This window comes from Saccostrea cucullata, unplaced genomic scaffold (assembly GCF_032062105.1).
Source record: "Saccostrea cucullata isolate Sc308-1 unplaced genomic scaffold, CSIRO_AGI_Scuc_v1 ctg3205, whole genome shotgun sequence".
NCBI lineage: Eukaryota > Metazoa > Mollusca > Bivalvia > Ostreida > Ostreidae > Saccostrea > Saccostrea cuccullata.
Window position 1 is genome coordinate 11,536 of NW_026938243.1, and position 11,924 is coordinate 23,459.

The 11,924-nt window shown below is 32.2% G+C and overlaps 1 protein-coding gene across 1 annotated transcript; it reads left to right on the top strand.

The window, feature by feature from the left end:
• The first annotated feature begins 1,684 nt into the window (after positions 1-1,684).
• On the top strand, positions 1,685-3,151 carry LOC134249762 (uncharacterized). Its single transcript, XM_062732107.1, has one exon. The coding sequence runs from the start codon at positions 1,685-1,687 to the stop codon at positions 3,149-3,151; it is 1,467 nt and encodes a 488-aa protein (XP_062588091.1).
• Positions 3,152-11,924: the final 8,773 nt, after the last annotated feature.

Sequence of the window (11,924 nt, forward strand, 5' to 3'; positions counted from 1 at the left end):
TCTCACAAGAATGCTGACGGTTTTTTCAAAATCTTGATAAGTTGACCTACATGTATGTAGATCACGTGGAAATAGTTTGCAGCGAGGAGCGGTTTCATCAGCACTGACCACGGCATCCCGCTGTGTCAATCAATTAACCCTTGATAAACACGTTATCCAGGAGGAAACAACACAAGTGAATAAATGCACTGTATTACTTTGTTGAACCACATCACATCTTAGAAAAAATACTTTAAAATGGCTTTTTAAACATTTTTCGCAATCATTATTTTTTCTTTATGAAATCAATGGGGCATATAAAACAATTAAAAAACTGAATTAAAATCATTTTTGTTTATTTTTTTTCCTTACATATATCACCTAGTATTAATAAAAAAGAAAAACAAATAAATGCTAAATGTATGGTTTTTTTTTAAATTGAAATATATAGTATTTGTTGCAATTGTTTCTATAACGTTTTAACAACGTTTTCCAAACATTTTAAGACAATGTAATATTCATGTTTTCTGGTATCATTTGTAATCGGAATTTATAATGAATTTCATTCAATTGAAAAAAAATATTCTTAAAATTTTAGCTGTGTATATTCTTAATATGATATTATGAGTTTTAAGAATACCAGTAGTTTTTTTCAAACAATAAAATATGAAAACATTTTTTATAATGCTTTTTAAGCAATAAAAAAATTCTTATTATAATTATATAAATGTTATGCAAAAATGTTTTCTAAAAACTTCCTTCCAACCAGTATTAAACGTTATGAAAAACATTTTTAAAATGTTTTTGAGAAACGTTTTCTAAAAACGTCATTATAACCTAGATAAAATGTTATAAAAACATTTTTCAAACGTTATGTCAAAAACGTTTTGGAATAACATCCTTACAACCGAAATATAATGTTATGAAAACGTTTTGTGCTACCTGGGATCCTCACCAGGGAGAGAGTGAAAAACCATTCACAGTAGTCTCATTAAATTATACCCTGCGTTTGTCATTCTATACTTATGTCATAATCTTACAAACAGAAATTCAAGATCTATCATTGGAAGACACGGGAACTTGACATTCTTTGCTAATGGCCAAGTTCCGCAATGTTTTTTTAATACGAGTTATCGTCCCTAACTGTGAAGCTCTCCACTTCCGGGGCGTCAATACACAAAGCAACAAAATCGCTGAAGCAAGAAGAGTCGAGAAAATACACACTATCGGTATCGAGGACACTGACAAGCCAGGTAAGGGATTTAAATAGCGGTCGTATTTAGGATGTTACACTGGTTTACGATGCATATTAATATAAAAGCAGTACAGAGTTGGTTCTTGAATCTAATACACATGCAACAACCATAAGGATCTAGTATATTCTAGAAAAAAAAAATGTCAATATTTATAAAGGTCTATATACATATATCTATTTTTTTAAAGTATAGAATTTATTTTTATTCGACGAGGAATGAATATTTACAGCTGTCAAGTTGTGTTCATAAGAAAATCTAACATTGCCCCCCCCCCCCCCCCCGTTGTGTAAAAGGCATTGTTTAATTCGCAAAACAATTCAGTAACATGTAAATAATTTTGAATTCATAACATAATTTATTTTAAAAGGACATGAATGTCAATTGTAACATTTTTTTTTGAAAAAAAATTCCTTTTTAAGTACTTTACAATGTACTTTTTATTTTCCAGTATGGGGAAGAAATATTGCTGCGTTCCTGGATACAGCAACACTTCTCAAACATTGGATGAATATGGAAATAAAATAATATTGCATCGCTTCCCTATGTCGGAGAAAAAGGCCCATATTAAGCGTCTCTGGATTCAGCGACTTCGACATGTGAGAGCAAATTTGGTTGTAAAAGACCACACACGAGTTTGCAGTGTTCATTTTGAGGGAACATTTACTGAGGAATCGATTCCCACAATTTTTCCAAGTAAACCCAAAAAGGAAACAAAATCCCGAAGACCTCTTGTAAGAAAAATTGAAAATTCATTTCAAAATGATGGTTCAGGGCAAAGTGATACTGAAAATCCACAAGATAATCCTGTGTCAATGTACAATGATGTTGCAATACAAACTGACCTCAAATATTTTTATTCAAAAGATGCGTACACAAATACAGAAGAGCATTGTGTACATGTTTCAACTGCAACCCAGACGACTGGCAGCCCTTTGTCTACTGTTAATGCTGAAGTTCAGGCAGATTTGCCTAGGATGACATATGAAGATATGAAAGATGACGATTCTAAAACAAGATTTTATACAGGTTTTGCAACTTTTCAAATTTTTTGGATGTTTTTTGCAGTGCTGAGGCAGAAACATGGTGCAGAGAAACTCAATTACTGGGAGGGAGAGACAAGGTCCATGGGTGAGAAGTCGTATCATGAACCAGGGGTTAAAAAGCCTGGCAGAAAACGTTTTTTGAGACCAGTGGATGAATTCTTGATGGTTTGCATGAGACTTCGTTTAGGGCTGCTTCAGGAACACCTTGCTGATATTTTCAGGGTGTCCGAAACGACAGTATCACGAGTAATGAACACTTGGATTAACTTCCTCTATGATCACTGCAAATCCTTAATAAAGTGGGTCTCCAGAGAGCAGATTTTGTGTAACTTACCAAAGCTTTTTAGCATGCACGCAGATACTAGAATTGTGCTTGATTGCACAGAATTTTTTATTGAAAAACCGTCCTCTTTAAAGGCACAGTGGATGACGTGGTCCGAATACAAACATTCAAACACTTTTAAAATATTGATTGGTGTGTCACCAAGTGGTATGGTAACCTTTGTGTCAAGACTGTGGGGTGGGAATGTGTCAGACAGACACATTACTCAGCACGATGGATTTCTTCCAAAACTGTCACCAGGTGATGTTGTAATGGCAGATAAAGGTTTCACAATAGAAGATTTGTTACCAGCTGATGTTGGATTGAATGTTCCACCACGAGTATCAAGTACATGCCAGATGTCAAAACATGATTTCTTTAAAACAAATAGAATAGCTTCAGCCAGAATAGTAGTTGAAATGAAGATGGAACAGATCAAAAACTACAATATTGTGAACTCAGTTTTACCAATTTCAGAAGTGCACTTATCAGAACAAATTATAGTTATCTGTACATCTTTAACTAACTTATTGCCTCCACTTCTGAAGTGACATAAATATAATTAACTAGATTTTTTTCTGGATGCCCTAACATGTATAATTATTTTTATTCCTGTTATGAGGAAATTTACTTTCCAGGAATTATTTTTTTAAATGCATGATTAAAAAAACACATTTAAAGTATATCACATTTTGTGGTTTTCAAGGTGATGTGAATTTTGACGATTCGATGTGAAATACAAACATTCATTTGAAAATAAACTTGAAATATGTACACTTGGACCTTGAAATCATAAATGAGATGTGGATAAATAAAATAAATCACATAACCTTTTTGTTTTTATTCAATATTTTTACAGATGAATCTAAGCTCTCATGCAAATATAAAAGTTTCAGAGTGTTAACAGTTTTATGTACACATGTTCAAAATCAAATAGAATCATTCTATGCAATATTCAAATTATTAACAAATGTACATCAAATGTTATACATGTACAGTGATTTTCCTCGCTGAATTCTTCTAGTGAAAAGTTCTGGTACAACACCATATGTATAAAAAGATTTCATCTTTGGAACCATATCATTCCAGATTCCAACATCAAAAAGAATTCTTTCAACAGATATACCTTTTTTTGTATAAACAACAAAATCAACCCAGTTAAGTTCATATAATGCTAGCTGGCCTTGAACTTGGTACATATAATTATGGTTCTGTTTTAATTTAAGTTCACCATTGTTTTCAGTGCAAAAAAAATGTTTATCTTGTCCACATTTTGTCGGAGGCATATTCCTCCAAGGACTTTTTTGTTTTCCATAAGGACACTTGACTTCGACAAGTCCTGTACCACATTCTACACAAGTAACAAGTCCATCAACACTGGCCCCAAGGAATGGGTACTTAGGGTTGACATATAGTCCACAGGACTCGATCTTCACATCACCACACAAATTTAAATGTCGCTCCATATAATCACTCAAAGCAACAGATTCATTTGTTCGACCATAACTGATACTTTTTACACAATCTGGTACTACTACGTATCCACAAATTTTCTTGACTAAATTGTCTGGTTCGGACTTTACTCTTTTGACAACGTCACCCATTACTGATGCAGTAATGATATTGCATCTAGCCTTTCTCCAGTTAACATTTGAATTTTGACCTCTAGTTCCCTTTTCTAACAGTTCACTAACCTCTGTTGTTATATTCATATTGTTTACAAAAGATTTAAAATTTTCAACACATTCTTTTGATTTTAGATTTACATTGTCCCTATACATAAAATCTGGCAAAAAAATATTCAAAAAGGAATCTATATTAACATGCTCTGCTCTTAAAGTTTGATACAAGACACATTGTGGGTAAATATCTTTTAAGCCATCCAAAATATCATTCAAAAATGAGCTGCATTCACTTTGACAAGGTCCAGGATTATAAATGCCTGGGAAAGGACGAACTTTGTCTACAATATTATCTTTTTCTGTTTTTGAAAAACTAATATCTCCAACTCTTTTTGGACTTGGTTTTCTTCTCAAAGGTGTAGGTCTATTCCACACACACTGATTAGATGTACAGGAATTTTTTGTTTTTACAAGTACATACAATAATGCTCCAACATGAGCACAAAGACCTGCCTCTCCGGCTTTACAATTACATAAAGCATTTACAACAATGCCTGACTTTTTCTTTATACAAACATTCAAAGAATAATATTTAGCACTTTTTCCAAATCCAACTTGAACAGTCTGTTTCATTGATGGAAGACAAGTTGATTGCATGTAACAAAAATCACTGTTTCCTTTATTGTATTCAATTTCTCTTATGAACCCTTCATTGCACAGACGCTTTGCTTTTTTCATTTGTCTCTCGAAATTTAACCTTTCTCCAGTTACAGGATTTTTATGACATTTAAAATAAATATCAATGGCCTTATGAGAAATTTCAGGAATATCAGTAGAGTCAAGTTCTTTCCATGAATCTGTTGAAGGATGAACAGGAACAGTTTTCTCTATTTCTTCATCTGTATCTATGAAATCTTCTGATGAATCATAACCATGCCTCATGGCTTTGTAAACTCTCTTTGCCAATACCTCTTTATTCCCAGATTTTTTAAGCCTGTGATTTTCAAGCCAATTTTTTAGTTCAACAACTTTCCATGACTGAATTTCTTCTAGAGACAAGTGAGATGGTTCACCTTCATCATCAGTGCTTGAAGACATTCTGAAACATTCAATATTGTATATTAATACAGATTCAGAAAACACACAGTGCCCAAATAACTTAAAAGGGTTTCATAAAAATTGAATGTAATTAGGATCCCAAGATGTAATTTATGTAAACAATTATTGATATCATATCAATATCATATAAAGACATAATCCGAGATTCCCCTGACTCTAACCCCTGCTTTTATTTTATGACATGTGCGGACAAACGTCATAAAATAAAAGCGGGGGTTAGAGTCAGAGGAATCTCGGATTAATAAAGACACCCCCTTTTTTCAGAATTAAACGCTGTTGGATGGTCACATATTCAATTATTCCGACAATATTACATTACTGTTAATATTAAACAGTTATTAAATCATAATTTCAATGTCATCTACATTCGGTTCGAACAGGGTCGATCTTAGACCTTGCAATAGCCAATTCAGTTGAATATTTAAATGCCACGCGAAAACGCTGAGCATTTATATTTTATTATTTGTATACCATTTACCACGTTTAGATAATGGTTATAAATCTTTAAATAAATTAATTATACAGATATATCGCAAATCTTACCTTGGTATGTCCTTGTCTAACGCAGAAATTGCAATTATCAGTACTGTGAGTACACAACACAAGTTGAACAACAAACGCCCCGGAAGTCAATGTGTTGGCGACATCTAGCGATTTTTCAAGAGAGATAACTCCAGAAATAAGACATTGCGGAACTCAGCCATTGTATATAACTTAATTTCTCTTGTAATGCATCATTTGATTGGTTAATCAGTTTTATCCATTTCGTTTAACATAACTTGCCTACGTCACAATGAGTAACGTCAAAAACGTATCACTCCGCTTGACGATACTTTTAAAATAATGCTCACTTTGAAGCCCTTTTCTGGAGGAAATATTGTCTCATTGTCTACATCGAAATTAAATTATAAGAAATGGAGCTTATTTCAACTTATGTTATCCGATATAACAAAACTTGGGGCAGTTTATGCACATAAGTTGAAATAAGCTTCATTCCTTAAATAAACTATTTCCAACAAGGACGTAAGTTGTTCATATTGAGAATTAATTCTATACCGAAGAGAAAGTGGCAACACATTCACACGAGATTCATTAGATCATACCCTGTTGATATAACCGAATTATTACCTGCTGTTGTCAACAAATCTTAACCTTCTTTAATCACAAAATATTAACCTGCTTTTATCACAAAATATTACACTGCTTTTGTCACCAAATCTTACCCTGCTTTAGGCAGAATCATTACCCTGCTTTTGTCTCCAAATCTTATCTTGCTTTTATCACTAAATCTTACCCTGTATTTATCACAAAATCCTACCCTGCTTTCATCACAAAATATTACCTGCATTTTATCATAAAAAATTACCCTTCTTTTGTCTCTAGATCTTACCTTGCTTTTGTTACTAGATCTTACCCTGCTATTGTCAATAGATATTACCCTGCTATTGTCACTAGATTTTACCCTGCTATTGTTACTAGATCTTACCCTGCTATTGTCACTAGATTTTACCCTGCTATTGTTACTAGATCTTACCCTGCTATTGTCAATAGATATTACCCTGCTTTTGTTACTAGATTTTACCTTGCTTTTATCTCCAGATCTTACCCTGCTTATATATGTCATATTCTCATCACGATTTTTGCTTTATAGAATGAAGGAGGGCATTGAAGCTCTGTTATATTCCACACTTGAGTGAATAGACGAAAAATATCGCTATGTAATCTATTTTAAAGAATTTTTCAAAATACATGTAAAATAGACTCAATTTTCTTATACGAGGGATGTTCAATAAATAACGCCCTCAGTGCCGTAAATTAAAGAAACAAAATTAAAATGAAACAAATGGAAAAAACGATTAGTATTCCAGATTTAAAATCCATAAAACAATACAAAAGAGGAGCAAAGCAGACATTTACCTCCAAACATCGGGATTAATTGTCGTGGAGGAGTGAGCATCCCCTGCTGACTGGTCACACCCGCTGTGTGCTCCTTGCCATGATCGAAAAATAACGGGAAAATCCGTCTTCCGTTCAGTGTATAAATAATGGTCTTTACTAAATAGTATTAAAGAAGTCAATCAGAATTTAATTCAGTGATAAATGGTATGCTAGCGCTCTTGCGTAGCGAATCAACTTAAATATATAAACTCAGTGTACAGGTGATGAAAGTATATTGCTGTACATGTATATACTTCAAACTTCAAACTATGGGAGATTTTTGCGCAAATTTTAATAGGGTTTGAGGATAATATGTCTCTTATTTATCTTTATGCTTTTCATTAGAGTGTTTTGAAAGAATTCGGGTATTGACAGCGTCATTAGTAAGTACATGTATAGGCTTATGTCGCCTCTGTATTATGGCCTGCACAGCGAGACATTTACCCCATCGCTTAACATTAGAATCACTTAATACCGTATATCAGGTTTTTTCCGCGTCATGTTTTTTCTGCAAATCAGAACCTTAATCTACGGAAGCCCATTTAGGACTTATCTAAAATATTTTTGAATTCGTTATAACGTTTTTTTTAGAATTTGTTATAACGAATTTAATTAGTTATAACAGATTTTTAGAATTCGTTTTTACGAATTTTATTTGTTATTACAGCCTTTTAGAATTTGTTATAACGAAATTGATTTGTTAATACAGATTCATTGAATTTGTTATAACGAATTTAAATTGTTATTACAGATTTATTGAATTCGTTATAACGAATTTAATCTGTTATTACAGATTTGTTGAACTCGTTATAACGAATTTAATCTGTTATTATAGATTTGTTGAATTCGTTATAACCAATTCAAGGAATTTAGTTATAACGAATTCAAAAAACCTGTAATAACAGATTAAATTCGTTATAACGAATTCAACAAATCTGTAATAACAGATTAAATTTGTTATAACGAATTCAATGAATCTGTTACAACAAATTAAATTCGTTATTACGATTTTAATAAATCTGTTATAACCAGTTAAATTCGTGATAACGAATTCAATAAAATTGTTATAACAAATTTAATTCGTTAAAACGAATTCTTAAAATTCATTATTACGAATTCAAAAATATTTTTGATAGGTCCTAAATGAGCTTCCGTATAAATCAGTATATTAAATTTACGCGAATCAAATTTTTATGATTTCAAAGTCCCAGTGATTGTATCATTAATAATTGTTTAAGCCTATAAAGGAATTGGATGTAAAATGTAAATTTATTAAGCTTGAGTTACTTCATACGGGTGAGAAATAGATCGATCGACCTTCACCTCGTCAATTTCGAAAGATCCACACCTGTGTTGCGTACTTACTATCAAAACCAGAGATATTACTTTTTAAAGATTTAAACAATATTATAGGCCATCTACTGTTCCAAACTGACTAGCACCTCAAGTATAATTAGTTAATAGCTTCTTGCAAGGAACGTGACCCATATAATTCGCTAGCTTGTGAATTAGTAAACAAACAATAAGGGCTTGTACCTATTACCGATATCTTGCGCCTGTCCTATCCCGCTATTTCTACACTCTACAATATAAGCATTAAGAAATAAATCTACTACAAGAAGAGAAATTTGTGTTAAATTTACGCTGTTTTAGTTTCTGCGATTCAGAACTCATCGCGAACAAAGCGGAAATTGGATACACGCGGAAAAATCTTGATATACGGTAATTGTGCATCGTGAAATCAACAATTTCTCTCTCTTCTCCATTTCAATTCGCAATGCGAAAAACTCATATGTGCTAATGTTTACATTCCACAACCATGCGGTTTAAATGTCTCCGCCTATTTGCGGATACCTTAGATTCGAAAGTGGTTCCGTTCAAATTTCCGGAATTTAAGGCTTTTACATGTTCTGTAATCATAGAAATATGTATGACAAAAAATTCTAGAATAAATATCAAGAGCATATGCTTGCACATTAATCATAGATTAATTTAGCGATATATTGTAATGTTAAGCTTAAAATGGGTAGCCGAAAAGGTTCCAAATGACGTACTTAAGGTAGGTCGCGGGTTTACTGTATAAAAATTCTTACGAGAAAACACATCCTGAAAATTTGATATAATGTTCCTTAGAATTCACAGCGTATTATCTGCAATTTTTATTAAATTTGCCTACGTAGTTTTAATGCTATATTACTATAAACGCGGTATTGTTGTTAGTATCTTTTTTACGCTTTACTATTGAAACGTATGGAAAAATGACGTTTTAAAGCCAATTTCGTGAAAATAGTTTTTTTTAAAAGGGTTGGATAACTTTTTAAAGACGTAGACGAATTAGTCAGGAATTTCAAAATGTCAATATGAGTTAAAATCAGAACTATTAATATAAAAAAAATCAATATGTCTGCTCGCTAGATTTTTTGCTAAATATTTTCAAAGTTTTCTTTTATACTGCTAAAATGTTGCGTTTATGGCGTTATTTTAATCTACGACGTCATTTGTTGAATGTAATCACATTTACAGTACGAGTATAAATATTTTGACCTTTGGAATATGCAAGATTTAAAAAGTGACCTAGATACAAAATTTAATTTTATTCATCATTTAACTTATTACGAAGACATATACATGTATAAAAATGACCAGCAACTTATTTTGACTAGAATTGTGAAATCCATATTCTGATTACAACGCGAGTGATAAAATATTAGTACCTGTATTTTTAGGAAATTCATGGTCAATAGGATTTCAGGCATAACACAAAAATTTGTTCACTTTATTCGAAAACGGTAAAAAAAAACTTCCCGATACTGAGGAAATAAGCGTCTGTGTGGTGGATGGAGGGGGGGGGGGGGTTACCTGCAATGTTCTTTCTATATTAGTCGCAAGCTACAGTATGCGGCCCTAAATCTCATTTGTTAATTTCGATTTCTCTGAATCAAATTTCAATACGAAAAATGTAAAACACTTGCATTTAGCTTTTACACTTGAGCTTTTGTTATAAAATATATATAGAAAAAATGATACTTGTAAATTGTTTACAGTGTCTTATAGGTCTTGCAGTTCAGGTGTTTGTATAAAATTGATTTTTAAATTATGCATTTCACAATTTATTAGCCAGCAAAACAAGGCGCGTACACGAGATTTAAGTACGTAACAGCGAAACAATGATGATAAATGATGATAATAATTAAAAAAAAAAAAACAGGAAAATACATTTAATTAAAAATCCATTTTTAGTGATGAGGATTGATTCTATCCTGATAAGTAAATTTTGCCCCGGCTTTGATTGGCAGTCAAGATGCAATACGCATGTACCCCTGAGTTTCAAATAACGTGCGCACTTTCAACCCCTCAAGTTTTCCGCTAAGCAATTTTTATTCATGATAACTTTCTTTCTGCATTCAATAACTTTTACTCTGATTTATTCTGATTGAGATTTAGAAGTTTAGTTACACTAACAATATGAATTATTCCTTTCATTTGGTATTGTATTCAATTAGTCCCAAGACATTACATATACAGTAAAACTCGTTTAGTACGAACACGGATATAGCGAATTTACGGATATAGCGAAGTCATTTTGAATCCCCAGCTATATAAATTTAATGAATTTCTTATACGGTTATAACAAATTAGGGATATAGCGAAGTGATTTCATAGGTCCCATCGACTCCGTTATAACCGAGTTTTACTGTAATCACATCAGACTAAACTTTAATTATAATAAAACACGTACGAGGTATACGTACAGCAGCATGCACTTTGTATTTATATACTTGATTCGTACAGACTTGAAGTCATTTGCAGAGAATTAAACGGGAAACAACGTAACGTTGCCTTTGTGACGTAACTGACGTCATAATAAAATGTGCACAAAACAACAGCTCGAATCGTCGGAATTGTGTACCAAAATTGATGACAAAAGCAAACCCGCGACCTACCTTAAGTGCACTCATTCTTTAGGCCTATGCTCGGCACTTACGGCCTTTGAGCAGGCAGGGATCTTTATCGTGCCACACTTGCTGTGACACGGGGCCTCGGTTTATACGATCTCATTCGAATTTCTTTATAACTCAAACAATACAATTTTGTAGTTATATTCTTGCAGTTTTTTAAACGTGTCTGTCAGGGTTACGTGCGTCTGTCCATGTTACGTTATAGGCTTTATCAATATTAAATAATATTACTTTCAAAATTTCATAAGAATTTTCATGAATAATATTATTTTATGTATTTTAATTCCTAAGAATAAAAGATAAGCTTTGAATAATAAATTTTATTGACTCGTTTCAGACGGGTATTGCTCAAGAAATAACGTAACATGACAGACATGGTTGAAATTTTGTATGTTACATAGCGTATGGCAGAGATTTATCTTAGAAAAATTCAAATTAAAAATTTATAAGGAATAAAAATTTAAACAAAGTAAATTTCATAAGATAACATTACCTTTTTGCTAAAATAATGAAGTTTAAAGGTGGCTTGGCTGGCTTAAGTAAAGAAGTCTGTCAGTGTTAAGTTCGTCAGTTTTTGCATCAAAAGTAGCCTAAAAATCTTTTTTTTTTTTTCCTTCTATGTCAGAATGATTTTTTTAACATTGTTTAAAGAATTGTTTAAATTTATTTTTAATTAATTATTTGTA